Genomic DNA, 27,506 nt, shown 5'->3' on the forward strand with positions numbered 1-27,506 from the left:
CAGGCACGTTGCTGGTGTCTTGCACTGTGAAGACTGATGCAAAAAAGTTATTCAATTCCTCTACCATTTCTTCATTCCCCATTATCACTTTCCCTGCATCATTCTCCAGCGGCCCAACGTCCTCTTTCTTACTCTTTATATAACTGAAGAAACTCTTGCTATCCTCCTTTATATTATTGGCTAACTTACCTTCATATATCATCTTTTCTCCCAGTATTGCCTTTTTAGTTACCTTCTGTTGTTCTTTAAAAGCTTCCCAATCCTCTGGCTTCCCACTAGACTTTGCGATGTTATATACCTTCTCTTTTAGTTTTATGCTCTCCTTGACTTCCCTTGTCAGCCGCGGTCTCCTCATTCTCCCCCTGGAATATTTTTTCCCCTTTGGAATGAAAAGATCCTGCGTCTTCTGGATTATTCCCCGAAATTCCTGCCATTGCTGTGCCACCATCATTCCTCTAGGGTCGCTTTCCAATCAACTTTGGCCAGCTCCTCCATCGTACCTCTGTAGTCCCTTTTGCTCAGCTGTAATACCGACACATCAAATTTCATCTTCTCCCTTTCAAATTGCAGGTTGAATCTTATGGTTACTTTATGTGGTTCCTCCCATATCAAATCCGGTTCATCACATAACACTAAATTGCCAGAATTGCCTTTTCCCTTGTAGGCTCCACTACAAGCTGCTCTCTGAAACCATTTCAGAGGGACTCTACAATACCCTTTTTTGGGTTCCTGTACCACCCTGATTTTCCCAGTCTACCTGCATATTGAAATCACCCATGACCAACGTAACATTTCCTTTCTTACACGCCAATTGTATCTCCTGATATAACTTGTACCCTATATCCCGGCTACTATTTAGGGGCTTGTCAATAACTTCCATTTAGGTGGGATTAAGAGAGGAGGGGGAGTTTGTTCAGAGAGGACATCACAGCTGTTCTTAGAGACGATATTTCTGGGGAATTATCCAGTGAAGCTACATGGCTGGAATTGAGAAATGAAATGGGGTTAATCACTTTGACGTGATTGTACTGTAAGGGCCTGTCCCACTTAGGCGATCTTTTTGGCGATTGCCGGCGACTGTCAAAGTCGTAGCAGATCGCTGAACTTTTCTTTTACCTGACGACAATGACCACGACAATGCCGAGTCAAGTCGAGATTACACCCTCTTCGGAAACATCGCGAAAATTCCCACACTGTCAATGCTTCTCCGACGTCCTGGTTTTCGCTGAAATCACTGACAAGTCGGTAAGTACTTGAGAGTATTGAACTATAACACCTTGTATGGGTTACTTAAAAACCAAGCTTCACTGTAACAAGGAATAAACCGGATTTACTTCCAGTTTACTAATAGCTGTATTAAAAAAATTTTTTTTTAAATGGTTCAGTGGATTTTTGTGAAAAGTGTGTGGGCATTCTTTGAAAATGTAAGGGAGATGCATATCTGGTTTCTGGGTTGGATATCTGGGTTTGGAGCCCACTTTAAATGTAATGGCTGAGGCCAAAAATATCACGAAAATTCCCATGCTTACCTGACCGTCAAACTGTCGCCTCCAATCTACCTGTCAAATGTCCTGACGGTAAATAAATGGGTTAAACACATTTTGAAATGACTTTACTTATTTTAATATTATGTGCTTCTAAATGCATCTTAAGAGAACCAATCAAACCTGGAGACAGCATGCGACAGCGCCCACAATAAGCAACGATACCTGGCGACAAGCCAGCTGTCGCCGAGAGATTTCAAACCGTTATTTCTCGGTGACGCACCGAGATCCACTACGATTCAGTACGATCTTTGGAAGACTCCTCACGATCATGCCCGCGACACCCCGGCGAACTGTCGGCGACAGCCTAGTCGCCGGCAGTCACCTTAAAATTGCCTATGTGGGACAGGCCCTTATAGCCCCCCAACAATCAGAAGAACTAGGGAGCTAGTGTGTAGCGAGGTCACAGCTTGCTGTAAGGCAATTAAATTTAAACTTCCCCTAATTTTGACTCGTACTGCCATTGTGCTAAGGATTGAATCTGGTAGGATTTGTCAAGTCTCTACAGGAATATTTTCTCACGCAATATGTAGCTAGCCTGACGAAAGAGGGAGAAACACTTGGATTCCTATTGGGAACTAAGGCAGTTCAAGATTCAAGATTCAAGATTCAAGATTCAAGATATCTTTATTTGTCATCCAAAAAACAAGTTTTTTGGACGAAATTTCGTCACCCACAGTCCAACAATAAGAGCAATAAAATAAGCAAATTACACAACCCCAACCAACACAAAACCCCCCAAAAAGAAACATCCATCACAGTGAGTCTCCTCCAGTCCCCTCCTCACTGTGATGGAAGGCCAGAATGTCTTTTCTCTTCCCCTGCCGTCTTCTCCTGCGGTCAGGCTGTTGTCGTTGCCATGTTCCAGGCTGCGCCGGACGGTGAAATGTCCGCAACGGGCCGACCCAAGCCCCGCTGCAAGTCGGGGCGGTCGTGGCTCCCGACATTGAAGCCCCCGCCGAGCAGAGAAAATTCCGTGGCCTATTTCAGGCCGCGCCGGACGGTGAAATATCCGCGGCGGGCCGACCCAAGCCCCGCAATCCGGGGCGGGCGAACACGCTGCCGCTGCCGGAGCTCCCGATGTCGGCATCCACGCGGCCCGAGCCTAAGGCGAGTCGCAGCCGTTCCCGCAGCCTCCGAGAACGGCCGGCTCCGCTGATGGTGAGTCTGGTCCGCGGGCTCTGCGAACCAGAGCCCTGGAGGCCGCCAGCTCCAGGAGTTGGGCCGATGGTAGGCCGCAGCAGGAACGGAGACACGGCCCAGAACACAAAGGTCGGGTCTCCGTTCGGAAGGGACACATATTTACAATGTTACAGTTCCCCCCCTCCCCCCCACATACACACATAGTACACAAACACAAAAACACCACATCACAACTACAATTAAGACAACAAAAACAACAAAAACACAAAGACAAATGGACTGCAGGTTCAAGTGGCTGAAGTAAGACCATAAGATATAGGAGCAGAACTAGGCCATTCAGCGTATTGAGTCTGCTGTGCCATTCGATCATGGCTGATCTTCTATTCCCTCTCAACCATTTTCCAGCCTTCTCCCTGTCATTTTGACACCATTACTAATCAATCTCTGCTTTAAAAACCCTCTGTGTCAATGAATTCCGCAGATTCACCACTCTTTTGCTAAAGAAATTCCTCCTATCTACTTTCTCAGTCCTTTTTTTCTGAGGCTGTGCCCTCATTGGTAGGTTTCAATGAGATTCCCACTCATCTTTCTAAACTCCTGCGAGTAGAGGGCCAGAGCCATCAAATGCTCATACGTCAACCCAACCATCCCCAGAATCATTCTCGTAAACCTCCTCTGGACTCTCGCCAACGCCAGCACAATGTCCCAGCTGCACTAGTCCCACCTGTCTGTGTTTGGTTCACATCCCTCCAAAGCTGCTGTCTATTGTCTATCCATGTACCTGTCTAACTGTTTTGTAAACTTTGGGGGAACTCAGACCCTCTAGTCCTGGCACCATCCTTGTAAATTTTCTCTCTATCCATTGCAGCTTGACAACATCTTTCCTATAACTGCCCAGAACTGATCACAATACTCTAAATGCGGTCTCACCAATGTCTTATACAACTACAACTTGACCTGTCAACATCTATACTCAATACTGCCAATGTGCCAATAGCCTTTTTGACCACTTTATCTACCTGCGACTCGACCTTCAAGCAACCATGTACCTGCACTCCTAGATCCCTATGTTCTACAACATTCCTCAGAGCCCTACCATTCATTGGATAGGTCCTGCCCATGTTAGACTTCCCAAAATGCAACACCTCTCATTTCTCTGTATTAAATTCCATCAACCATACATTGGCCTACCTGGCCAATCAATCAAGATCCTGCTGCAAATTTTCACAACTATCTTCACTATCTTGCCTTCTGCCAGATTCATCCATCTTCTATTCATGCTAGTACCTTGCCTCTAATACCATGGTTCCTATCTTGTTTAGCAGCCTCACATGTGGTACCTTATCAAAGACCTGAAAATCCAAGTGAACAACATCCACTGACACTCCTTTGCCTATCCTGCTTGTTACTTCCTCAAAGAATTCCAACAGATTTGTCTGGCAAGATATCCCCTCAATAAAACCTGGCTGACCGGCCTATTTTATCATGTGCTTCCAGGTACCCCAAAATCTCATCCTTCATGATGGACTCTAAAATCTTACAACCACTGAAGACAGACTAACCGGCCTATCATTTCCTTTCTTTTGCCGAGCTCCCTTCTTAAACAGTGGAGTTACATTCACAATTTTCCAGTCCTCTGGAACTATTCCCGACTCTCGTGATTCTTCAAAGATTACTATTTATGCTTCCATGATCTCTATAGCTATCTTTTTCAGAACCCTGGGGTTTAGTCCATCTGGTCGAGGTGACTTATACACCTTCGGACTCTTTAACTTCCCAAGCATGTTCTCCTTAATAGTTAGGATTGAACTCACTTCTGCCCCCGACTCTCTCGAATTTCTAGCATGCTGTTGGTGTCTTCCATCATGACCCGCTGAGTTACTCCAGCATTTTGTGATACCTTCGACACAAAAAGCTTATTCAGTTCATCCACCATTTCTTTTTTTCCCCATTACCACCTCTCCAGCATCATTTTCTCGTTGTCCAATGTCCACTCTTGCCTCTTTTTTTAACTAATTATGTAGCAGAAAAACCCTGCTATCCTCTTTTATATTACTGGCTAGATTAATTCATATTTCATTTTTTCTCTCCCTGCTTTTTTAGTTTTTTTTTGGGGGGGGGGGGGGGGGGCTTTTAAGGGCCTCCAAATCCACTAGCTTCCCAATAATCTTTGCCATTTTATATGCCTTCTCTTTTGCTTTTATGCTGTCTTTGCCTCATTCTCCCAAAAATATGTTTCTTCCTCTTTGGGATGAAAAGATCATGCGTCTTCTGAATTACTGGTAGAAACTCTTTCACTGTTGCTCCACCATAATTCCTGCTAGGGTCCCCTTCTAATCAACTTTAACCAGCTCCTCCCTCATGCCCCTGTAGTTACCTTTACTCAACAGTAATACTGATACATCAGATTTTGGCTTCTCCCTCTCAAACTGCAGATTGAATTCTGTCATATTATGATCGCTGCCTCCTATGGTTCCTTCTCGTTAAGTTCTCTAATCAAATTTGGTTCATCACACAACACCAAATTCACAATTCCCTTTTCCTCAGTGGGCTTGACAATGAGCTACTCTAAAAATCCATCTCATCTACAAATTACTTCTCCTAGGATCCAGTACCAACCTGATTTTCCCAGTCTGCCTGCTAAATGAAATTCCCATGACCACTGTAACATTACTTTTCATGCATGCCTTTTCTATCTCCTGATGCATTTTGTCCCGTATATCCTGGCTGCTATCTAACTCCCATCAGGGTCATCTACGAAGTTTCACAATTCTACCCAGAAGGATTCTACATCTTCTGATCCTATGTTGTTTCCTGCTAAGGATTGTATTTCATTCCTTACCAAAAGAGCTACTCCACCCCCTCTGTCCACCTGCCTGCCTTCTGGAGAGTGGGCAGATTTTAATAGTGAGAAAGATCTGATGTATCAGTATTACTGTTGAGTAAAGATTTTAATAGTGAGAAAGAGAGTGTTCCGGATCAGCCATTGACAATAGGCAAGGCTTAAAACAACATTTCTCTGTGTTTACACTGAGAAGGTCATGGAAGCAGGGTCCACCGTTGTTTGTCATCTAGATTAACAACAGATGAAAATATAGTTGGCATAGTTAAAAAGCCTGCAGATTACACAAAATTAGTGGTTACAGTATACAGTGAAAACGATTCACTAAGATTCCAACAGGATCTAGGTCAACTGGGAAAATGGGCGAATGAATGGCAGATGGAATTCATCACAGTGTGAGATGTTGCACACTAGTCAGGTTAACCACTACAGAACTTACACAGTAAATAGCAGGGGCCCGGAGAGACCTGAGGGACACAGGTACAGAATTTCCTGAAAGTGGTGATTCAGGTGGATAAGTTGGTGCAGCAGGCGTTTGGTACCTTCGGAAGGATGTTATTAATCTGCTGTTGGTGTAGAAAAAAGTCACAAGGATGAGAACAGAAGACCTGACTCAGTAGGTGAGGTTGGATAGTCATAGAGCATGGAAACAGGCCCAACTTGCCCATGCCAACCAAAATGACCCATCTACACTGGTCTCACCTGCCTGCGTTTGGCCCATATCCCTCTAAAGCTTTTCTAGCCATTTATGTCCAATACCTATTTTATGATATTAAAATATAAACAAATTGTATGCATAAGTTATTGGTCATCAAATTCAGGACGTCAAATCAAGTCAAGTTCATTGTCATATGAGCGTATGGTGAGGTAAAAGTTCAATGAAAATCTTGCTCTCAGCAGCATCACAGGCGTATTTCATCATATGACACATGCAGGATTGCTCGACTTTGGCCCAGCATTGGATTGTTGCCAGCCAGGCTGACTGAAATGATGTTGCTCGCTACAGGCAGGATATAACATGACTACACACTGACTAGGCTCTGAAGAAATGTTTCCATGATCGTCAACCCCAAAATTGCTGCACTGCTACTGCACAAACGTGAGGCTAAGGGCCCAAATTATGATAATGTACTTCAGCATCTGAAAAACTGTTGAATATTTCAACTTCAACTTTTATCAAACATGGATTAAACATGAAATAGAAAATATCGGAATCAATAGACAATAGGTGCAGAAGTAGGCCATTCGGCCCTTCGAGCCAGCATCACCATTCAATGTGATCATGGCTGATCATTGTCAATCAGTACCCCGTTCCTGCCTTCTCCCCATACCCCCTGACTCCGCTATCCTTAAGAGCTCTATCTAGCTCTCTCTTGAATGCATTGAGAATTGGCCTCCACTGCCTTCTGAGGCAGTGAATTCCACAGATTTACAACTCTCTGACTGAAAAAGTTTTTCCTCATCTCCGTTCTAAATGGCCTACCCCTTACTCTTAAACTGTGTTCTGGACTCCCCCAACATTGGGAACATGTTTCCTGCCTCTAACGTGTCCAACCCCTTAATAATCTTATATGTTTTGATAAGATCCCCTCTCATCCTTCTAAATTCCAGTGTATACAAGCAGCTTCTCGGACTTGAGGGCCTGAATAAAAGAGAAGTTCGGCAGGCTTGGACTTTATTCTTTGGAATGCAGGGGATTGACAGGTGTCATAAAGTCATAGAGTGTGGCAATAAGTAGAGGGACCTACAAGTGATAGGGAAAAGCTTGACCTACTCTTCGGGAATTGGATAGGGCAAGTCACTGTGGGTGAACTCTTTGGGGTCAGTAGACGCAGTTCAAATTATGTTTAAAATAGTTATGGATAAGGACAGGCCTGGTCGACAAATTAAAGTTCTAAATTGTGGAATGGCCATCTTTGATGGCATGAGCCACAAACTCGCAAAAGTTGATTGGAGTACATTATTTGCAGGCAATGGAACTTATGGAAAATGGCATACTTCTGAAAGTGTGATTGTGAGACTTGAAGGAATGCATGTAACGATAGAGTGAAGAGCAAGGCAGATGGGCACTCTGGATGAGATATTGATTATTGAGGCTCTGGTCAGAAAAAAAAGGATCGATGGGTCAACTATTGGCATCTGGGATGAAGTGTTTCCTGGAGGAGTACAGGGAATTGAGGAGCATACTTAAGAAGGAAATCAGGAGGGCAAAAAGAGCATGAAACTGCAATGACAGATAAGATTAAGGAGAATCCAAATTACATTATAAATTACATTAAGGGAAAAGGTTCAACAAGGTTCCGCATGGTAGGCTGCTCTGGAAAGTTAGTTCACAAGGGATACAAGGATAGCTGAATGGATAGCAAATTGGCTCCATGGAAGGAGCCAGAGGGTGATGGTGGAAGGCAGCTTCTCGGACTTGAGGGCCTGAATAAAAGAGAGGTTCGGCAGGCTCGGACTTTATTCTTTGGAATGCAGGGGATTGACAGGTTGAGTCATAGAGTGTGGAAACAGGCCCATCAGCCCAACTTGCCCACACCGGCCAACAATGTCCCAGCTACCTGTACACTATGGCGAGTCTGGAGGCTTGTTCTTTGTTAAAGAAGTTTATTGCGGCAGCAATATTCGATTACAAAGTATAACAAACGAAATTACAGACAACCATTAAATCAAACTGTTCGCTTCGAAGTTCTCTTCCCACTGACTGGTTTTGGGCGCCAAAACCACCACCTGACCTAGCTGGCCAATCCGAGGGTTCGACTCTCAGGACCAATCCCTATGGTCGCTACAACACAACTCCCACTTGCCTGCGCTTGGTCCATATACCTCCAAACGTGTCCTATCCATGTACCTGTCAGTTTCTTAAATGGTGTGATAGTCCCAGCCTCAACTACCTCTTCTGGCAGCTTGTTCCATACACCTACCACCCTTTGTGTGACAAAGTTACCCTTCAGATTCCTATTAAATCTTTTCCCCTCACCTTGAACCTATGTCCTCTGGTCCTCGATTCCCCTACTCTGGGCAAGAGACTCTGTGCATCTACCCGATCTATTCCTCTCATGATTTTGTACACCTCTATAAGATCACCCCTCATCCTCCTGCACTCCATGGAATAGAGACCCAGCCTACTCAACCTCTCCCTATAGCTCAAACCCTCTAGTCCCGGCAACATCCTCGTAAATCTTTTATGAACCCTTTCAAGCTTGACAATAACTTTCCTATAACATGGTGCCCAGAACTGAACACAATATTCTTGATGCGGTCTCACCAACATGTCATACAACTGCAACATGACCTCCAAACTTCTATACTCATTGCTCTGACTGATGAAGGCCAAAGTGCCAAAAGCCTCTTTGACCACCTTATCGACCTGTGACTGGACCTTCAAGGAACCATGCACCTGCACTCCTAGATCCCTCTGCTCTACACTATCCAGAGGCCTACCATTTACTGTGTAGATCGTGCCCTTGTTTGACGTCTCGAAATGCAGCACCTCACACTTCTCTGTATTAAATTCCATCAACGATTCCTCCGCCCACCTGGCCAATCGATCCAAATCCTGTTGTAATCTTTCACAACCATCTTCACTATCTGCAAAACCATTGACTATTCGTGGGTCTGTAGTACATCCCCAACAAGGTGATCATCCCTTTCTTGTTCCTCTGCTCCACCCATATAGCCTCACTAGACGAACCGTCCGTAATGCCACCTCTGACCACTGCCATGACATCCTCCTTCACCAACAATGCAACCCCCCCTCCTCATTTTCCCTCACCCCTGTCTCTCCTGAAGCTCCTGTACCCCGGAACATTCAACTGCCAGTCCTGCCCCTTTCTTAACCAGGTTTCAGTAATGGCTACAACGTCCCAGTCACTCACACCTATCCATGCCCTAAGCTCATCTGCCTTATCCGTCAGGCCCCTTGCATTAAAATATGTGCAATTTAAACCAACCCTCCCTCCTCGCTCTCCCCCTATCACCTGCCTATTCTGTCCACTAACCTTTCCAACACCACCCTCCATACCAACTCCTAGCCTATCACGGGCCTCTGTCCTGTACGGGATCCCACCCCCTGCCAGAAGTGTATAAAATCATAAGGGTAATAGATAGGGTGAATGTACAGACTTTTTTTTCCAAGGTAAGGGAAATCAGGAAGTATGAAGTGGATTAAGATGAGAAGGCAAAGATTTAATAGGAATTTGAGGGGCATCTTTTTCCACAGAAGATGGTGGATAAATGGAATGAACTTCCAGAGGATGTAGTTGAGGCAGGTACAACAACAACATTTATAAAATATTTGGACAAGTACATAGATAGGTAAGGTTTAGAGGGATATGGGCCACGCACAGGCAAATAGGATTAGCTTGGATGTGGTTGGCTTGGACGAGTTGTGAAGAAGGACCTATTTCCGTGTTGTCTGAGCAGATCAGGCAGCATATGTGATAAGAGAAACAGATTTCATGTTTTAATAAAAATGACTTCATCAGAACTGTATTTTAGTTTTAATTTTACCTGATTTTCAGAGCAAGGCTTAACATGGTACCAGATTGAAACAGAAATTGTCAAGATTGATTGTGATACATACATACTAGAACAATTACTTTTTTACTTGCTGCAATTTTACAAGCAGATTAGACGCAATAATGCAGCAAATATATAAATGAAAGAGACACAAAAAGTTGGAGTAACTCAGCAGGTCAGGCAGCTTCTCTAGATAAAAACAGATGACCTTTCTGGTCAAGAGCCTTCTTCAGACATATGGAATATGTCTATAGTCTGAAGAAGGGTCTCAACCCGAAACATGACCTATTCCTTTTCTCCAGAGATGTTGCCTGACCCACTGAGTTACTCCAGCCTTTTGTGTCTATCTTTGGTTTAAACCTGCAGTTCCTTCCTACAAATAAATAATCTAGTTGAAGAAGGGTCCCGACATGAAACATAACTTATCCATTTTCTCCAGGGACGCCTGACCCGCTGAGTTACTCCAGTACAACTTCATGCAAAGTCTATCATGGTGCAATGCTGAGGTAGGGTTGTGGTTGTGCAGGGTGGTTAAAGAACCTGATGGTTGCTGGGAATAAGCTGTTCTTGAATCTGGAGGTAACAGTTCTCAGGCTCTTGTACCTTCTTCCCAATGGTAGCAGCAAGATAGGAGCGTGGCCAGGGTGATGTAAGAAAATAACTGCAGATGCTGGTACAAATCGATGGTATTTATTCACAAAATGCTGGAGTAACTCAGCAGGTCAGGCAGCATCTCAGGAGAGAAGGAATGGGTGATGTTTCGGGTCGAGACCCTTCTTCAGACTGATGTAGGTCATTGATGATATTATCCTCTATCTTGAAGCAGGGCCTCCTGTAGATTCCCCCGATGATGATAAGCGTAATACCTGTGATGGATCGGACATTGTCTACCACATTCTGCTGCCTACTTTGTTTCTTTGCATCAAGTTACCGAATTAAGCTGTGATACAACCAGTCAATATGCTCGTGCCATTCTTCTATAGAAGTATTCAGTGAGATTGTTGAATCTTCTCAAATTCTGAGTAAGTAGAGGCTGTCTTTGTGATTGTATCAATGTGTTGGGCCCAGTACAAAAAATCAGAGATGAGTACACCCAGGAGCCTGACTCCCTCCCCCAACATCCTGCCATTGAAGATAAGTGATCACAATATAAGTTTTATTCTACAAATTGAGAGGGAGAAGGGAAAATCGGAAGTGTCAGTATTACAGTATAGCAAAGGGGATTACAGAGGCATGAGCTGGCCAGAATTGACTGGAAGGAGGCCGTCGCAGGGAAGACGGTGGAACAGCAATGGCAGGTATTCCTGGGAATAATGTAGAAGTTGCAGGATCAATTTATCCCAGAGGAGGAAAGATTCCAAGGGGAGTAAGAGACACACGTGGCTGACAAGGGAAGTCAAGGACAGCATAAAAATAAAAGAGCAGAAGTACAACAAAGCAAAGAAGAGTGGGAAGCCAGAGGATTGGGACTCTTTTAAAGAGCAACAGAAGATGACTAAGAAGGCAATACGGGGAGAAAAGATGAGGTAAGAGGGTAAACTAGCCAATAATATAAAGGAGGATAGTAAAAGCTTTTTTAGGTATGTAAAGAGGAAAAAAATAGACAAGGCAAATGTGGGTCCCTTGAAGACAGAAGCAGGGGAATTTATTACGGGAAACAAGGAAATGGCAGACGAGTTGAACCGGTACTTTGGATCTGTCTTCACTAAGGAAGATACAAGCAATCTCCCAGATGTTCTAGTGGCCAGAAATCCTAGGGTGACGGAGGAACTGAAGGAATTCCACATTAGGCAGGAAATGGTGTTGGGTAGACTGATGGGACTGAAGGCTGATAAATCCCCAGGGCCTGATGGTCTGCATCCCAGAGTACTTAAGGAGGTGGCGCTAGAAATTGTGGATGCATTGGTGATCATTTTCCAATGTTCTATAGATTCAGGATCAGTTTCTGTGGATTGGAGGGTAGCTAATGTTGTCCCACTTTTTAAGAAAGGAGGGAGAGAAAACGGGAAATTATAGACCAGTTAGTCTGACATCAGTGGTGGGGAAGATGCTGGAGTCAATTATAAAAGACAAAATTGCGGAGCATTTGGATAGTAGTAACAGGATTGTTCCGAGTCAGCATGGATTTACGAAGGGGAAATCATGCTTGACTAATCTTCTGAAATTCTTTGAGGATGTGACCAGGAAAATTGACAAGGGAGAGTCGGTGGATGTGGTGTACCTTGACTTTCAGAAAGCCTTTGACAAGGTTCCACATAGGAGATTAGTGGGCAAAATTAGAGCACATGGTATTGGAGGTAGGGTACTGACATGGATCGAAAATTGGTTGACAGACAGAAAGCAAAGAGTGGGGATAAATGGGTCCCTTTCAGAATGGCAGGCAGTAACTAGTGGGGTACCGCAAGGCTCGGTGCTGGGACCGCAGCTATTTACAATATACATTAATGACTGGATGAAGGGATTAAAAGTACCATTAGCAAATTTGCAGATGATACAAAGCTGGGTGGTAGTGTGAACTGTGAGGAAGATGCTATGAGGTTGCAGGGTGACTTGGACAGGTTGTGTGAGTAGGCGGATGCATGGCAGATGCAGTTTAATGTGGATAAGTGTGAGGTTATCCACTTTGGTGGTAAGAATAGGAAGGCAGAGTATTATCTGAATGGTGTCAAGTTAGGAACAGGGGACGTACAACGAGATCTGGGTGTCCTAGTGCATCAGTCACTGAAAGGAAGCATGCAGGTACAGCAGGCAGTGAAGAAAGCCAATGGAATGTTGGCCTTCATAACAAGAGGAGTTGAGTATAGGAGCAAAGAGGTCCTTCTGCAGTTGTACAGGGCCCTAGTGAGACTGCACCTGGAGTACTGTGTGCAGTTTTGGTCTCCAAATTTGAGGAAGGATATTCTTGCTATTGAGGGCGTGCAGTGTAGGTTTACTAGGTTAATTCCCGGAATGGCGGGACTATCATATGTTGAAAGACTGGAGCGACTAGGCTTGTATACACTGGAATTTAGAAGGATGAGAGATCTTATCGAAACGTATAAGATTATTAAGGGGTTGGACACGTTAGAGGCAGGAAACATGTTCCCAATGTTGGGGGAGTCCAGAACAAGGGGCCACAGTTTAAGAATAAGGGGTAGGCCATTTAGAACTGAGATGAGGAAAAACTTTTTCAGTCAGAGAGTTGTGAATCTGTGGAATTCTCTGCCTCAGAAGGCAGTGGAGGCCAATTCTCTGAATGCATTCAAGAGAGAGCTGGATAGAGCTCTGGGGAGAAGGCAGGAACGGGGTACTGATTGAGAATGATCAGCCATGATCACATTGAATGGCGGTGCTGGCTCGAAGGGCCGAATGGCCTCCTCCTGCACCTATTGACTAAGTGTACAGCCCCTCGACATTCCCTTTCTGAAGTCACCAATCAACTCCTTGCTGTGGGCATGATTATCCATCAAATTATTAATTTCCTTTCTATACTCTGACTCATTATTACCATTAAAGGACACAAACAAGCATTTGCAGTTCTTTGTTATATAAGAAAATAACTGCAGATGCAGAAGAAGGGTCTCGACCCGAAACGTCACCCATTCCTTCTCTCCCGAGATGCTGCCTGACCTGCTGAGTTACTCCAGCATTTTGTGAATAAATCGAAATGCAGTTCTTTGTTTCTCCATTATTACCATTATTCATCAAACACTGCTTGTATCTTTGGTTAATTTAAAGATGGGGTTGGAACTGTGTCTGGCTATGCAGTTGTAGGTCGAGAGCAAGCAGAGCAGGGGATTGAGTGCAGAGCCCTAAGGTGCCCCTGCGATGAGGAGGTGCTGTTGCAATTCATAGATTGAGGTCTGCGATGGGGAGGTCGAGGATCCAATAGCATTGGGAGAAACTGACACTCGGATCACTGAGTTGACATAATTAGTTTGGGCTTCACCCCTCGCACTAGTCTCTTTCTTCCTTTCCTCCTCCCCTCCATTTCTGCCCCACCACTAATATCCCATACCGTCCACATATTCTCTCTTTGTCTCTAAACTACTCTGAACCTCCATACTGCCCACCCCATTCGCCACTATCCCCCAAGCCATTCTCCCATGTCATTGTCGTTGTTAAATGTACGTTTTGTTTTATTTTTAATTCTGTGTATGTAGGGGGGTGGTGGGGGGGTTGGGGGAAACCTTTTTTTCAAATCTCCTCCTCAACGGAGATGCGACCTTTACCGTGTCGTATCTCCGTTCGCGCTACGGCCTAACATCGTGGAGTCGGCGGCCTCCAGCTGGGATCGACCTCAAAGACTCCGGTCGCAGGGCCTGGACTTACCATCTCGGAGGCTTCGGCCGTGGGCCCTGCAGACCGCAACATCGGGAGCTCGCAGGTCCCTGGCTGGTGACCGGCTTTTGGGAGCTCCAGCCGTAGCAACTTCGACCGCCCCGAAGCGTGAGGTATGATCAACCCGCCCGCAGGCCCTTCATCACCCTGCGTGGCCCGGCCGCAGCACTTTCCATCGCCCGGTGGGGGCTCAGGACCTTCATCGGCCTGCTCGGCTCGGCCCTGGGACTTTCCATCGCCCGGTGGGGGCTTCAAAAAGTTGGGAGCCTCGATCACCTCGTGGCACCACGGGAGAAGAACGAGGAGGAGATAAGACTTTGCCTTCCATCACAGTGAGGGTATGCCTAGAGCAATCACTGTGATGGCTGTTTTATGTAAAAAAAAATATCTGTGTGTCTTGTGCTCTTTAATGTCTACTGCCGGACCCTGACGTGAGAGGACGCTGGCGTTGAGTATTCGCCGCTTTTCCGTCAGGATAGTTTGTCTGTTTGTTTCTATGTTAATTGTTTTTGTAAAGCGCTTTGAGCATGTGATAAGGCGCTATATAAAATAAATGGATTATTATTATTATTATTATTCTCCCACATCTCAATTCTCCTCTCTCCATGCACAGATTCCTCACCCCCATTCCCTCTCTCCATCCACTCCATTCCCCTCCCTAATTCTCCCCACCCCCATTCTTCCCTCACCTCCGATCTCCCCCATAACCTACCCACATTCTTGCCTTTCCCTCTTCCACCCCATTCTCTCACCATCCGCCCCCTCCAGCCAATCTCTCTTTATCCCCATTCCTATTTCCCTCTCTGGCTTCTTCTATTTCCCCACCACTCTCTGCTTTCACTCAGTCGTCTGTTCTACCTATTCTTCCCTCTTCCCAAAACCATTCCCTCCTCTTTTTCTCACTCCCTCTCCCCTGCCGTTTCTCACTCTCCCCATTATCTGCTCTCCCCTCCGCCAGCCCTCATTCCCTTCTCTTATTATCCCCCCCTTCACCCCATCAGCATTTTCCCCTCACTATCCATTACTTCCCTCTCTCCCCACCTCCATTCTCCCACTCCAATTCTCCCAAACCCATACTTAGTTCTTCCCCAGATGCCCCTCTTCCAACCCACATTCTCCCATCTTCCCACATCCCATCCCCACACTCGTCTCCGCTCACAGCCTCCACTGCCCACACCAGTCTCCCCCACCTCCATCACTCTCCTCCACCTGCAACTCCCATCATCTCTTCTCCCCAACCTCATCTGTGCTCCCCATCAGCCCCATTATACCCATCCCAACCCCCATTCTCCTCTTTATCCCACACCTTCTCCCTCTCGCAGCCCATTCCCCCCGCCCCATACCTGCCCTTGCCTACCTCTTCCCATTTCATTTTCACTTCAATCTTCTCTGCCATTTCTCCTTCCCTCCCTAATCCTCCCCTTTCCCCCCTCATACTCCCCAATCCTATTTTCTCCATCCCATCCCTTTTCCCCATTCTCTCACTCTACCCAACACCATCCCCTACCACCCCACCCGGATTTTCCTCTCCATCCATCATTCTCCTCCCAAACCCCTATTCATTTCCCTCTTCTACCCCCGCCGCATTCTCCATCCTCATTCCCAATTTGCCTTCTCCATATTTCACATCCCAGTCTTCCCTCTCCATATCCACCTTCTTCTACATACAAAGTGTCCTCCTACACCATCCCACTATGCCCTTGCCCTCCCCACCCTGTATTTTCTTCCTTCGCCTACATTCTCCTTCCACTTTAACTCCATTCTTCCTCATATCCCCCTTCTAACCCAATTTCCCCTCTCATTCCTGCTGCACCCATTGTTCACCTCAATTCCTCCTCACCCCCTCTCATCCCTCACCCTACCTCTCTATCCCCATCCCCACCCCCTAGTATCCATTCCTCCATTACCCACTTCTCATCCTCCTTTGTACACCGTATCCCCCTCTACTTGTCGTCCTGCTCACCACCCTTCATCCCCCTCACCCCATAGTCTTGCCTATCTACTTCTCATCCCCAACCCCCATTCCCTTTCACTACCCCTCACCCCCACTACACCTATTTCTCCTCCCTCACTACCCTTTTCATCCCTCACTACCCGTCATCCATCACAATCCTTCACTCCTCACTATCCCTCATCCCTCACTATTCCAACCTCCCTCACCCCTCGGTACCATTCACTCTGCTTATCCCTCCATCCCTCACACCCACTACCCCTATCCCCCCTCCCTCACCTCATCGCCTCACTGCTCCTAATCCTCACTATTCCACCCTCCCTGAATCCTCACTACCCCTCATCCCTCACTACGCCTATCCCTCCATCCCTCACTACGCCTCTCTCCATCCCTCATTACGCCTATCCCATCATCCCTCACTCTGCCTCACCCCTCACTCTGCCTCACACCCCTCAGTGCCCCCCACCCCTCAGTGCGCCCCACTGCTCACTGCCCCTCACCCCTCTCTCCGCCTCACTGCCCCCCACCCCTCTCCCCGCCTGCCCCTCTCTCCCCCCCACCCCTCTCCCCTCTCCCCCCCACCCCTCTCCCCGCCGCCCCTCTCCCCGCCGCCCCTCTCCCCGCCTGCCCCCCACCCCTCTCCCCCCCACCCCTCTCCCCGCCTGCCCCCCACCCCTCTCCCCTCTCCCCCCCACCCCTCTCCCCGCCTGCCCCCCCACCCCTCTCCCCGCCTGCCCCCCCACCCCTCTCCCCGCCTGCCCCCCCCACCCCTCTCCCCGCCTGCCCCCCCACCCCTCTCCCCGCCTGCCCCCCCACCCCTCTCCCCGCCTGCCCCCCCCACCCCTCTCCCCGCCTGCCCCCCCACCCCTCTCCCCGCCTGCCCCCCCACCCCTCTCCCCGCCTGCCCCTCCACCCCTCTCCCCCCCACCCCTCTCCCCGCCTGCCCCTCTCTCCCCCCCACCCCTCTCCCCGCCTGCCCCCCTCCCCCCGGTGGCGGCGCCGGGCGCGTGGCCGCACGGCCAATGGCAGCACGCGGCGGGCGGGCCGCTCTATGCTAATGCGGGCGGCGCTGCTCCATTCTGCGGCCCGAGGTGAGTACCGGCCGATATTTACCTGCCGAGCGGGCGAGCGAGCGCGGCCAGCGGGCGTGCCGGGGAGCTGCGGCCGTGTGTGGGAGGCGGTAAGTACGGGCGCGGGGTCCGGGCCGCTGTCGGGCCGCGCCGCTCCATCGATGCCGCTTCCCGCACTCTTGTTGTTTTAGTTGCTCCCAAAATGGCGGCGGCGGCTACGGCCCGGCCCCGCTCCGTCCTCCCGCCCGCTGGCGGCCTGGGGGTGGCGGCGCTGGCCGGGCTAAGCGCACCGATCGCTGGGCGGGCAGGCGGGCAGGCGGCGGGGCCGGGATCAGGGGCTGGAGGACGAAGGCGGCTGGAGCTGCTTTAGCCCCGTGTCCGGCGGCGCCGCCCGCCCGCCCGCCCGCGCTGATGGTACGGTCCGGCCCGGCCCGGCTGGGACACTGCACCTCGGGGTCAGCGCGGGGGGAGCCGCCGCCGCCAGAACCCCCTCCCCCGACGCGGGGCCACCGCCCGCACTGCGGCACCCCCACCCCCCCCCACCGGACCTCCCCTCCCCTCCCCTCCCCTGCCCGGCCCCGCGACTGGAGCCGCCCCAACCGCGACTGTCGCCCCCGTCCCCGCCCGCTGCCCCAGGTGGAGTGTTCCGCCCGGCCCGGGGGAGGTCCGGAACAGAAAGGCCGCGACTGTGGAGGTGGGGGCACCAGTGACCGTGGGGGTGGGGGGCAGTGACTGGGGGTGGGGGGCAGTGACTGGGGGTGGGGGGCAGTGACTGGGGGTGGGGGGCAGTGACTGGGGGTGGGGGGCAGTGACTGGGGGTGGGGGGCAGTGACTGGGGGTGGGGGGCAGTGACTGGGGGTGGGGGGTAGTGACTGGGGGTGGGGGGCAGTGACTGGGGGTGGGGGGCAGTGACTGGGGGTGGGGGGCAGTGACTGGGGGTGGGGGGTAGTGACTGGGGGTGGGGGGCAGTGACTGGGGGTGGGGGGCAGTGACTGGGGGTGGGGGGCAGTGACTGGGGGTGGGGGGCAGTGACTGGGGGTGGGGGGCAGTGACTGGGGAGACAGGCTGTGGGGGTGGGGGGTAGTGACTGGGGAGACAGGCTGTGGGGGTGGGGGCAGTGTGATAGGGGGCAGACTGGGGATGTGAGGGCAGTGACTGGGGAGCAGACTGGGGGTGGGGGGAGCAGTAATGGGGGGCAGGCTGTGGGTGTGGGGGACAGTGACGGGGGGGGGGGGGGGGGTGGGGGCAGTGACGGGGGGTGGGGCCAGTGACGGGGGGGGGGGGGGGGGGGGGGGCAGTGACGGGGGGAACATGCTGTGGGGGTGGGGGCAGTGATGGGGGGGCAGACTGGGGGGTGAGGGCAGTGACTGGTGAGCAGACTGGGGTGGGGGCAGTGACGGGGGGGGGGCAGTGACGGGGGGTAGGGGCAGTGATGGGGGGAACATGCTGTGGGGGTGGGGGCACTGATGGGGGCAGACTGGGGGGGGTGAGGGCAGTGACTGGGGAACAGACTGGGTGGGGGTGGGGGCAGTGATGCAGGCTGTGGAGGTGGGGGGGAGTGACTGTGGGCAGCAGTGATGGGCTGAGTCTGAAAGGAGGTGGAGGGAAGCAGTGACAGGAGGCTTCCAGGGAGTGGAGGATGAAAGTGAGGGGGAGAGGAGTAATGATTGAGGCATCTTTTGATGAGGGGTGGGTGTGCGGAATGGAACTGGTGGGTAGATAGAGGGTGTCGGTAGGGTGGTGGTGATGGCTGTAGGGCTTGTGGTAATGGCAGGTGTCAGTGGTGGAGATGGCAGGGGTCAGTAGGGGTGGTGTTGATGGTAGTGGGAAGTAAGGGTGGTGGTAATGGCAGTGGGCACAGGGGGTCATGGTGATGGCAGGTGGTCCGGGGATAACTGGGCAATGATTGAGGGGGAACAGTGACTGGGAGGAACACTTAGTGGGGAGTGTTGGTGATGGCAGTGGGCATGGGTCAGTGGGGGGTGATGGCGATGGGCATGGGGACGGTGATGGGCTTGGGACAGTGGGGAGTGCAGTGGGCATGGGTCAGTGGGGAGTGGTGGTAACGGCAGTGGGCATTGGTCAGTGGGGAGTGGTGTTGACGGCAGTGGGCATGGGGACGGTGATGGGCATGGGTCAGTGGGGAGTGGTGGTGACGGCAGTGGGCATGGGGACAGTGATGATGATGGCACGTGTAGTGGTGTGAGGGCTGTCAAGTGTGCACAGTGGAGATCTGAGGATTTGAGATAATGGGTGAGAGGAGTGGTGCCGATGGATGATGCGTATCCTGATGGGGATAATGAGGAGGATTGTTAAACAATGCAATCTGGCTTGCTGGCATTCCGCTGATCACTTACAGGACCTATGTCCTCTCTTTCTCACATCATGTACCAATCCCTGTGTACTCCATTGTGGGTGTGTTTGTGTGCAGAATAATTGAATGATTACAGCACGAACGGCCATTCAGCCTCAGTATTGGCTTTGTTTCAGAGCAGTCCAGATCATACTGTTCCGCCAGCCCCTGCAAACCTTCCTCTCAGACACTTGCACAGCTTTCCATGGAAGGCTGCAATTAAAACTGGCTCCATTACATGTATATTCCTGTGTTTTTAAGAAATCTGTGCTACTTTTGCTGAGGAACTTGGTAGGTTGGCAACATCTGTGTGTGTGTGTGTGGGGGGGGTGGGGGGGGGGTGGGGGGGGGGGGGAGTGAGAGGTAATTGTCAATGATTTGGGTTAAACCCCTGCATAGGTCCTCTGTGGTTTAGCTTAAGGTTTATTCTTATCATGAGGTACAGTGAAAAGCTTTGTATTGCATGTTATCAGATATTGCTGTACCGAAAAACAATGAAGTTAAACTCAAAGCAAAATGTAGTTCTCAGCATTATAGCCCATCAGTTCCACAGTCCTGGTACCAACCTCTGCGGCTCCACTTTCCGAAAGCTCGAGAGAATGCTTTTTAGTATATCTGCTGGTACAGCTCCTTTTATTTAGTATTGATGTAGCACTTCTTCAAGCACTTATTGAAACCATCATGTGTATCTGTATTTATCAGATCAGACTATTGTAATCTTTATTCAAAATCTGTCTAACCCCTCAATTTTAATCTTGGACTCCTTCTGTTGTCTTGCTTCAAGGGATCTTGCTCAGTATACTTTTTGTGAGGAATTTTTCACTTAGAGTCATAGTGATACTGTGTGGAAAAAGGCCCCTTGGCCCAACTCGTCCACACCTGCCAACAATGTCCCTGCTACACCAGCCTCACTTGCCTGTGCTTGGTCCACATCCTTCCAAACCTGTCCTATCCATGTCACTGTCTAACGGTTTCTTAAACAATGGGATAGTCCCAGCCTCAACTACCTCCTCTGGCAGCTTGATCCATACACCCACCACCCTTTGTGTGAAAAAGTTACATCTTGGATTTCTATTAAATCTTTTCCTTGAACCTATGTCCTCTGGTCCTCGATTCCCCTACTCTGGGCAAAAGACTCTGCGCATCTACCCAATCTATTCCTCTCGTGATTTTGTATACCTCTACAAGATCTCCCCTCATTCTCCTGCGCTCCATGGAATAGAGACCCAGGCTACTCAACCTCTCCCTTTCGCTCACATCCTCTAGTCCTGGCAACATCCTCGTAAATCTTTTCTGAACCCTTTCGCTGTTGACAATATCTTTCCTATAACATGATGTCCAGAACTGAACACAATATTCCAAATGCGATCTCACCAATGTCTTATACACAACTGCAACATGACCTCCCAACTTCTATACTCAATACTCTGATTGATGAAGGCCAAAGTGCCAAAAGCATTTTTGACCACCTTATCTACCTGCAACTCGACTTTCAAGGAACCATGTACCTGTAATTCTAGATCCCTCTGCACTACAACACTACCCAGAGACCTACCATTTACTGTGTAGTTCCTCCCCTTGTTTGACGTCCCCAAATGGAACACCTCACATTTCTCTGTATTAAACTCCATCAACCGTTTTTCCGCCCACCTGGCCAATCGATCCAGATCCTGCTGCAATCGTTCGCAACCATCTTCACTATCTGCAAAACCACTGACTTTTGTATCATCAGCAAACTTGCTAATCTTGCCCTGTATGTTCTCATCCAAATCATTGATGTAGATGAAAACAGTAACGGGCCCAGCACTGAACCCTGAGGCACACCACTAGTCACAGGCATCCAGTCTGAGAAGCAACCTTCCACCATTACCCTCTGCTTCCTTCCCGCAGGAACGGGGTACTGATTGAGAATGATCAGCCATGATCACATTGAATGGCGGTGCTGGCTCGAAGGGCCAAATGGCCTCCTCCTGCACCTATTGTCCATGGAGCCAATTTGCTCTCCATTCAGCTATCTCTCCTTGGATCCCATGCAATCTAACCTTCCAGAGCAGCCTACCATGCCTTGTCGAACGCCTTACACAACATGTACATCAACTTTTTTGGTCACGTCCATGTACACAACATTTACAGCTCTGCCCTCATCAACCTTTTTGGTCACGTCTTTAAAAAAATCCATCAGACCTGTGAGACACGACCTCCCATGTACAAAACCATGCTAACTACCTAATCAGCCCTTGCCCACCCAAATGCCTGTATGTCCTATCCCTCTCCAATACTCTCCAATAACTTACCAACTACAGATGTTAAGCTCACCGGCCTATAGTTCCCAGCATTTTCCCTGCAGCCCTTCCTGAATAGAGGCACAACATTAGCCCCCTCCAGTCTTCCGGCACCTCTCCTGTATTTAAGGACGACTCGTAAATTTCAACCATAGCTCCCACAATTTCCTCTCTAGTTTCCCACAATGTCCTCGGATATATCGGATCAGGCCCTGGATATTTGTCTACCTTCATACCTTCAGTATTTCTTCGACAGTAACCCTAACTGCTCTCATGACACTTCCAGTGAGTGCTCAAATATCCTCCGTCCTACTGTCTTCTCGGTAAATAGAGAGGAGAAATACTCATTTAGGACCTTGCCCATCTCCTGTAGCTCCACGCAGAGGTGAATGCTTTGATTCATGAGAGGTCCCACTCACTCTCTAGTTACCCTTTTCCCCCTTCTGTGTTCATTCCCAATCAGTGTAGCTTTCTCAAACAGCCATTCTGTCACAACTCGTCTGCACAGACCAAGGTGCCTTCCTGAGCTGGTCCCATTAGCCTGTGTTTCACCAATGTCTCTCTAAACCTTTTCTATCCATGTCTTTTAAACATTCTGATTGTATCTGCCTCTATCACGTCCATTTGCAGCTCATTCCTTGTACCCAACACCCTCAGTATGCGGGAGGGACGGGAGAACTAACCCCTTAGGGCCCCTGTAGGTCCTTCCCTTCTCACCTTAAACCTACGTCTCTAATTTTAGAATTCCCTCCACTGAAGAAAAGACTGCGACCATCCATGTTATCAATGCCCCTGATAATTTTATAAATCTCTCTAAGGTCACCCACAGGAAACACAGACCCAGTCTCTCCTGCCAAAGCCCTCCAGTACTGCAACATCCTTGTGAATCTGTTCTGCGCCCTCTAGCTTAATCACATCCTTCGTATAGTATAGAATGAAAATCAGAAATACATACTGTGCTCCGAGTGCAACTTAGCCAATGCTTTGTACAGCTGTAACATGACGACCCGACTCTTGAACTTCATGCCCAGACTGATGAAGGCAAGCTTGCCATATGCCTCATTTACCACTTTGTGTCGCTACTTTCAGGGAACTATGTACTTATACCCCTGAAGAAGGGTCTCGACCCGAAACATCACCCTTTCCTTCTCTCCAGAGAGGCTCCCTGACCTGCTGAGTTACTCCATCATTTTGTGTCAATAAACCAGCATCTGCAGTTCCTTCCTACTTATACCCCTAGGTCTCTCTCTGTTTTACCATGCTCTTCAGAGCCCTGCTGTTTACTGTGTATGTCGTACCCTGATATAACCTTCCAAAATACATCTCTTTGCATCTGGCTGCATTAAATTCTATCTGCCATTCCTTTGCCTGTTTTCCCAGTTGCTCAAGAACCTGTGGTAGCCGTAGACAACCTTCTTCACTGGCTACTGCACCAACAATTTTGGTGCCACCTGCAAACTTACTAACAATGCCACTCACATTCTCAGCAAAATCTTCTCTTGTTTGTTCGTTCCTGAACTACAGCGGTTCAAAACGGTACACGATAGCGCGACAATTTTAGGTCCATCTTACTCACTGTCGTCTCTTTGGTGCTAATGGAAGAAGTTTAATTGAAATTGGTGTTATATTTTTTAAGTTATTCACATTTTAAAGTTTAAATCTATCGCCGAGGGGGGAGGGAGGAAGGGAGGGGGAGGAAGGAGGATAAGAGGGGTTGAGGGGGAGGGGGGAGGAGGGTGAGAAGGGAGGGGGAGGAGAGGATGCTGCACCAATGCAGGAGAGGGTTGGGCCCAACGGGTCCACTTGGTCTAGTAGATAATATAGATGGCAAGCAACAGCGGACCCAGCACTGATGACTACAGCATACAGCTGGTCATAGGCCTCCAATCTGAAACTCTGGTCTCTGGTGCTGTGAAGCAGTGGCTCTTCGTGTGCTGGATATGGATCACATGCAGGCAGAAGAGATCAGTTTCTCCCCCCAGTTGCAATGTAGTTCAAGTAGTTGTGTTCACTAATAGATTTGCTGTGGGAATATTCAGTTGCTTGAATTCTATCTACATGCAAGAAATGGAGTGGACAGCATGGCACAGTGTATGTGTGTGATGTACATCTGTTTACCATCTAGGCATGTGAATCTGTTATCGTATATCTTAAGTGGATGTTCAGTGCGTGGTGGAGATTTTGGATCGCAAGGGTCTGTGATCAGTCTGCACATTTTGAGTTGTTGCTCTACTCAACAACCAAAAGTCTGTAGCCTCCTTTTCTCTGGTATTTTATTTCATTCTTCACATGTTTAAATTATAATGTTTTATTCTTAATTGTTTACTGTATGTCGTGTTGTTACTTGCGAGCAAAGCACCAAGGCAAATTCCTTGTATGTATACATACTGCTAATAAAATTTATTCAATTCAATTCAATTAATTTGTATGGCTTTGGTGTGCATTGATGGTATCTGTCAAACCCAAATGTCACAACCATTAACTTCAAGTTGAGCGGTGTGAGTTGGCAACTGTAGATCGTTGCTTGAATCTACCACTGGTTGACAGTTTTACATAATTGCAGCTCCAAGACACATTTCTGGGGAATTTATTTGTTCTACTGATATCAACTGATATCAAAGGTATCACAAAAAGCTGGAGTAACTCAGTGGGTCAGGCAGAGAAGGAGAGAAGAACTGATATCAAAACAGCAGTCTCTTGTAACTACCTCTTGGAATTTGTTGGAACCCCCACCCTCTTCCCCAACTTCTATTTTCCATACTACAATGTTTGAGGAGGGGTCCCGACCTGAAATGTCACCGATTTATGTCCTAAAGACATGCTGTTTTATCTGCTGAGTTACTCCAACACTTTGTGTTTTACTCAAGACTCCAATATCTGTAGTTCCTTGTGTTGTCTCAGTGTTAAGGTATGTGCTTCAACTGCTTCTCTGTGTACTGAAGCTTTCTTCTGCATTGGTCTGATTCTACCTCTGCAGTGGACCATCCATCATAGACAAGAATATATCCGGCCTGCAAAGCTAATCTCATCTCCCCTAAAATTCTTATGATTCACAATAGCATCCTGAGCAACTAATACCACCCAGAAAGTTTATTGATGGTTGGTGATGATGAGCTCGTAATTTTTTTAATCTATAATTATATAATTAATTCCTGTCATTTGGTACACAAAATGTTCGCACTGCTCCGATTTGATAGATATAATCAAATGTCTTCATCAGATGATGGTTGCTCTTGTGTACATTGTTCATGTGAAATCAAATCAATCCTCACAGTTCGGCATACCAATTTTGATACCCAAGAAGACAGAGTTTCCACGAGTGTGATGATGTCGTCTTAAGGGCCTGTCCTACTTAGGCAATTTTAAGGCGACAGCCGGTGACTAGGCTGTTGCCGAACGTTCGCCAGGGTGTCGCGGGCATGATCGTGAGAGTCTTCAAAGAATCATAGCGGATCTCGGCAGATAGAAATTTCTTGGCGACAGCTGGCTTGTCGCCTGGTATCGTTGCTTATTGCGGGCGCTGTCGCATGCTGTCCCCAGGTTTGTTAGGTTGTCGCAGATGCATTTAGAAGCACTTGATATTAAATTAAGTAAAGTCATTTGAAGATACCATAAAATTCTTGTATTTAACCAATTTATTTACCGTCAGGCCATTTGACAGGTAGATTGGAAGCGACAGTTTGACGGTTAGGTAAGCGTGGGAATTTCGCGATGTTTATGGCCATCAGCGATTACTTTTAAAGTAGGCTCCCAACCCAGATATGCAACCCATATTTCGCCTGGGCAGTTTGCAGCCCAGTGGTATGAACGTCGACTTCTCCAACTTTAGATAGTCCCTCTGTCCCTCCCTTCCCCTCCCCCTTCCCAGATCTCCCTCTATCTTCCTGTCTCCACCTATATCCTTCCTTTGTCCCGCCCCCCTGACATCAGTCTGAAGAAAGGTCTCGACCCGAAACGTCACCCATTCCTTCTCTCCCGAGATGCTGCCTGACCTGCTGAGTTACTCCAGCATTTTGTGAATGTGCAACCCAGAAACCAGAAATGCATCTCCCGTACATTTTCAAAGAATGTCCACACTCTGCACAAAAATCCATTTAAGCACGTTTAATATTAAATTTCTTTTTTTTTTTTTTTTTGAATAAATTTTTTATTGGAGATAGGTACATAACCTGTTTACATCTTTACAGTCATACATTTTTAAATTGATAATATTGTCAATTATTATTATATTGTCTCCAATACCTTTTGCCCCTTTTTTTTTAAACTAGATAGAACTAAAGAACTAGATGAAGTAAAGAAAGAAAAAAGAGAGAAGAAAAATAAAAACAAAAACAAAAACAGATTATAAAGATAAGGAAAAAGTTAGTTAAAGAAGAGTGGAGAAATTTATTAAAATAACAAAAACTTCATTCGAGATATATTCGTACATTTCAAAGTATAGCATTTCATCCATTCTTTAGTCCGAGTGCTAGTCAGGTTCCTGTGCTGAACCATTCTGACCCTTTAAGTAATCAATAAAAGGAGACCATATTCCATTAAATAATTCCTGTTTGTCCAACAGGGAAAATCTGATTCTTTCCACGTTTAAGGTCTCCGTAATTTCTATAATCCACATTTTGATTGTGGGGGACGTAGGGCCTTTCCAAAATTTTAGAATTAATTTTTTTCCTGTTATTAAACTATAATCCATAAAGTTTCTTTGTGTTGTTCTAAATGTTTGATTTAATTCTAATATTCCGAGTATAATTAATTTTGGATCTGGGTCCAATTGTGTGCTGGTTACTTTAGATATTATGCTAAAAATATTTACCCAGAATTTTTTAATTTTTATACAGTTTGCAAACATATGAAATAATGTAGCTTCTAAATGTTGACATTTATCACATTTAGGTGAGATATGTTGGAAAATTTTATGTAGTTTTGTTTTTGAATAGTGTAACCTATGTATTACTTTAAATTGTATTAGAGAATGTCTGGCGTTTAGTGAACACTGATGTATATGTTGCAAACTTTCTTCCCAAGTATCTTTCGTAATTACTTGGTTTAATTCTTTTTCCCATTCTTGTCTGTATAAGTCCGTGGAGGGAATGTCACTGTCTAATAAGATATTATATATATAAGATATTAATTTTTCTGTATTAGGATGTTTGTTCCAACATTCATCAAGAATTTCTGAATTTCTAATTCGAAAATTTTGGGAGTTCGATTTTACATAATCTCTAAGTTGAAGATATCTGAAATAATCATTTCCACGAAGACCATAAGTCTGTTGCAACTCCTGAAATGTCAGAAACGTGCCTTCCTTATAAAGTTGTCCCATATTTTTAATTCCATAATCCTTCCATTGTGTAAAACCCCCGTCTACCCATGAAGGCTTAAACAAAGGATTATTCACAATTGGAAGAAAAAGTGATAAATTATCTAATTTTAATGTCTTTTTTAATTGTTTCCAAATTCGTATAGCACTAAATATTATAGGG

General features: G+C 47.5%; 2 protein-coding genes across 4 annotated transcripts in view; one reads left to right on the forward strand and one right to left on the reverse strand.

Moving 5' to 3' along the window:
• The first annotated feature begins 1,173 nt into the window (after positions 1 to 1,173).
• prdm10 (PR domain containing 10) overlaps positions 1,174 to 27,506 on the forward strand; it is a 220,397-nt gene continuing 194,064 nt past the window's right edge. The window contains exon 1 of one of the 3 annotated variants that reach the window (XM_078426637.1): positions 1,174 to 1,245. The gene's annotated coding sequence lies outside the window, so the exon portion shown is untranslated. The other 2 variants (XM_078426635.1, XM_078426636.1) reach the window with 2 other exon arrangements.
• LOC144608757 (uncharacterized) overlaps positions 4,413 to 27,506 on the reverse strand; it is a 34,071-nt gene continuing 10,977 nt past the window's right edge. The window contains exons 2-5 of the mRNA XM_078426826.1: positions 23,325 to 23,544; positions 17,435 to 17,729; positions 5,969 to 6,095; positions 4,413 to 4,587 (exon numbers count right to left, since the gene is read on the reverse strand). Of these exons, the coding sequence (XP_078282952.1) occupies positions 4,498 to 4,587; positions 5,969 to 6,095; positions 17,435 to 17,729; positions 23,325 to 23,544 (732 nt within the window). The 3' untranslated portion in view covers positions 4,413 to 4,497. The remainder of the gene's footprint in view (positions 4,588 to 5,968; positions 6,096 to 17,434; positions 17,730 to 23,324; positions 23,545 to 27,506) is intronic.

This window comes from Rhinoraja longicauda, chromosome 32, assembly GCF_053455715.1.
Source record: "Rhinoraja longicauda isolate Sanriku21f chromosome 32, sRhiLon1.1, whole genome shotgun sequence".
NCBI classification, from domain to species: domain Eukaryota; kingdom Metazoa; phylum Chordata; class Chondrichthyes; order Rajiformes; family Arhynchobatidae; genus Rhinoraja; species Rhinoraja longicauda.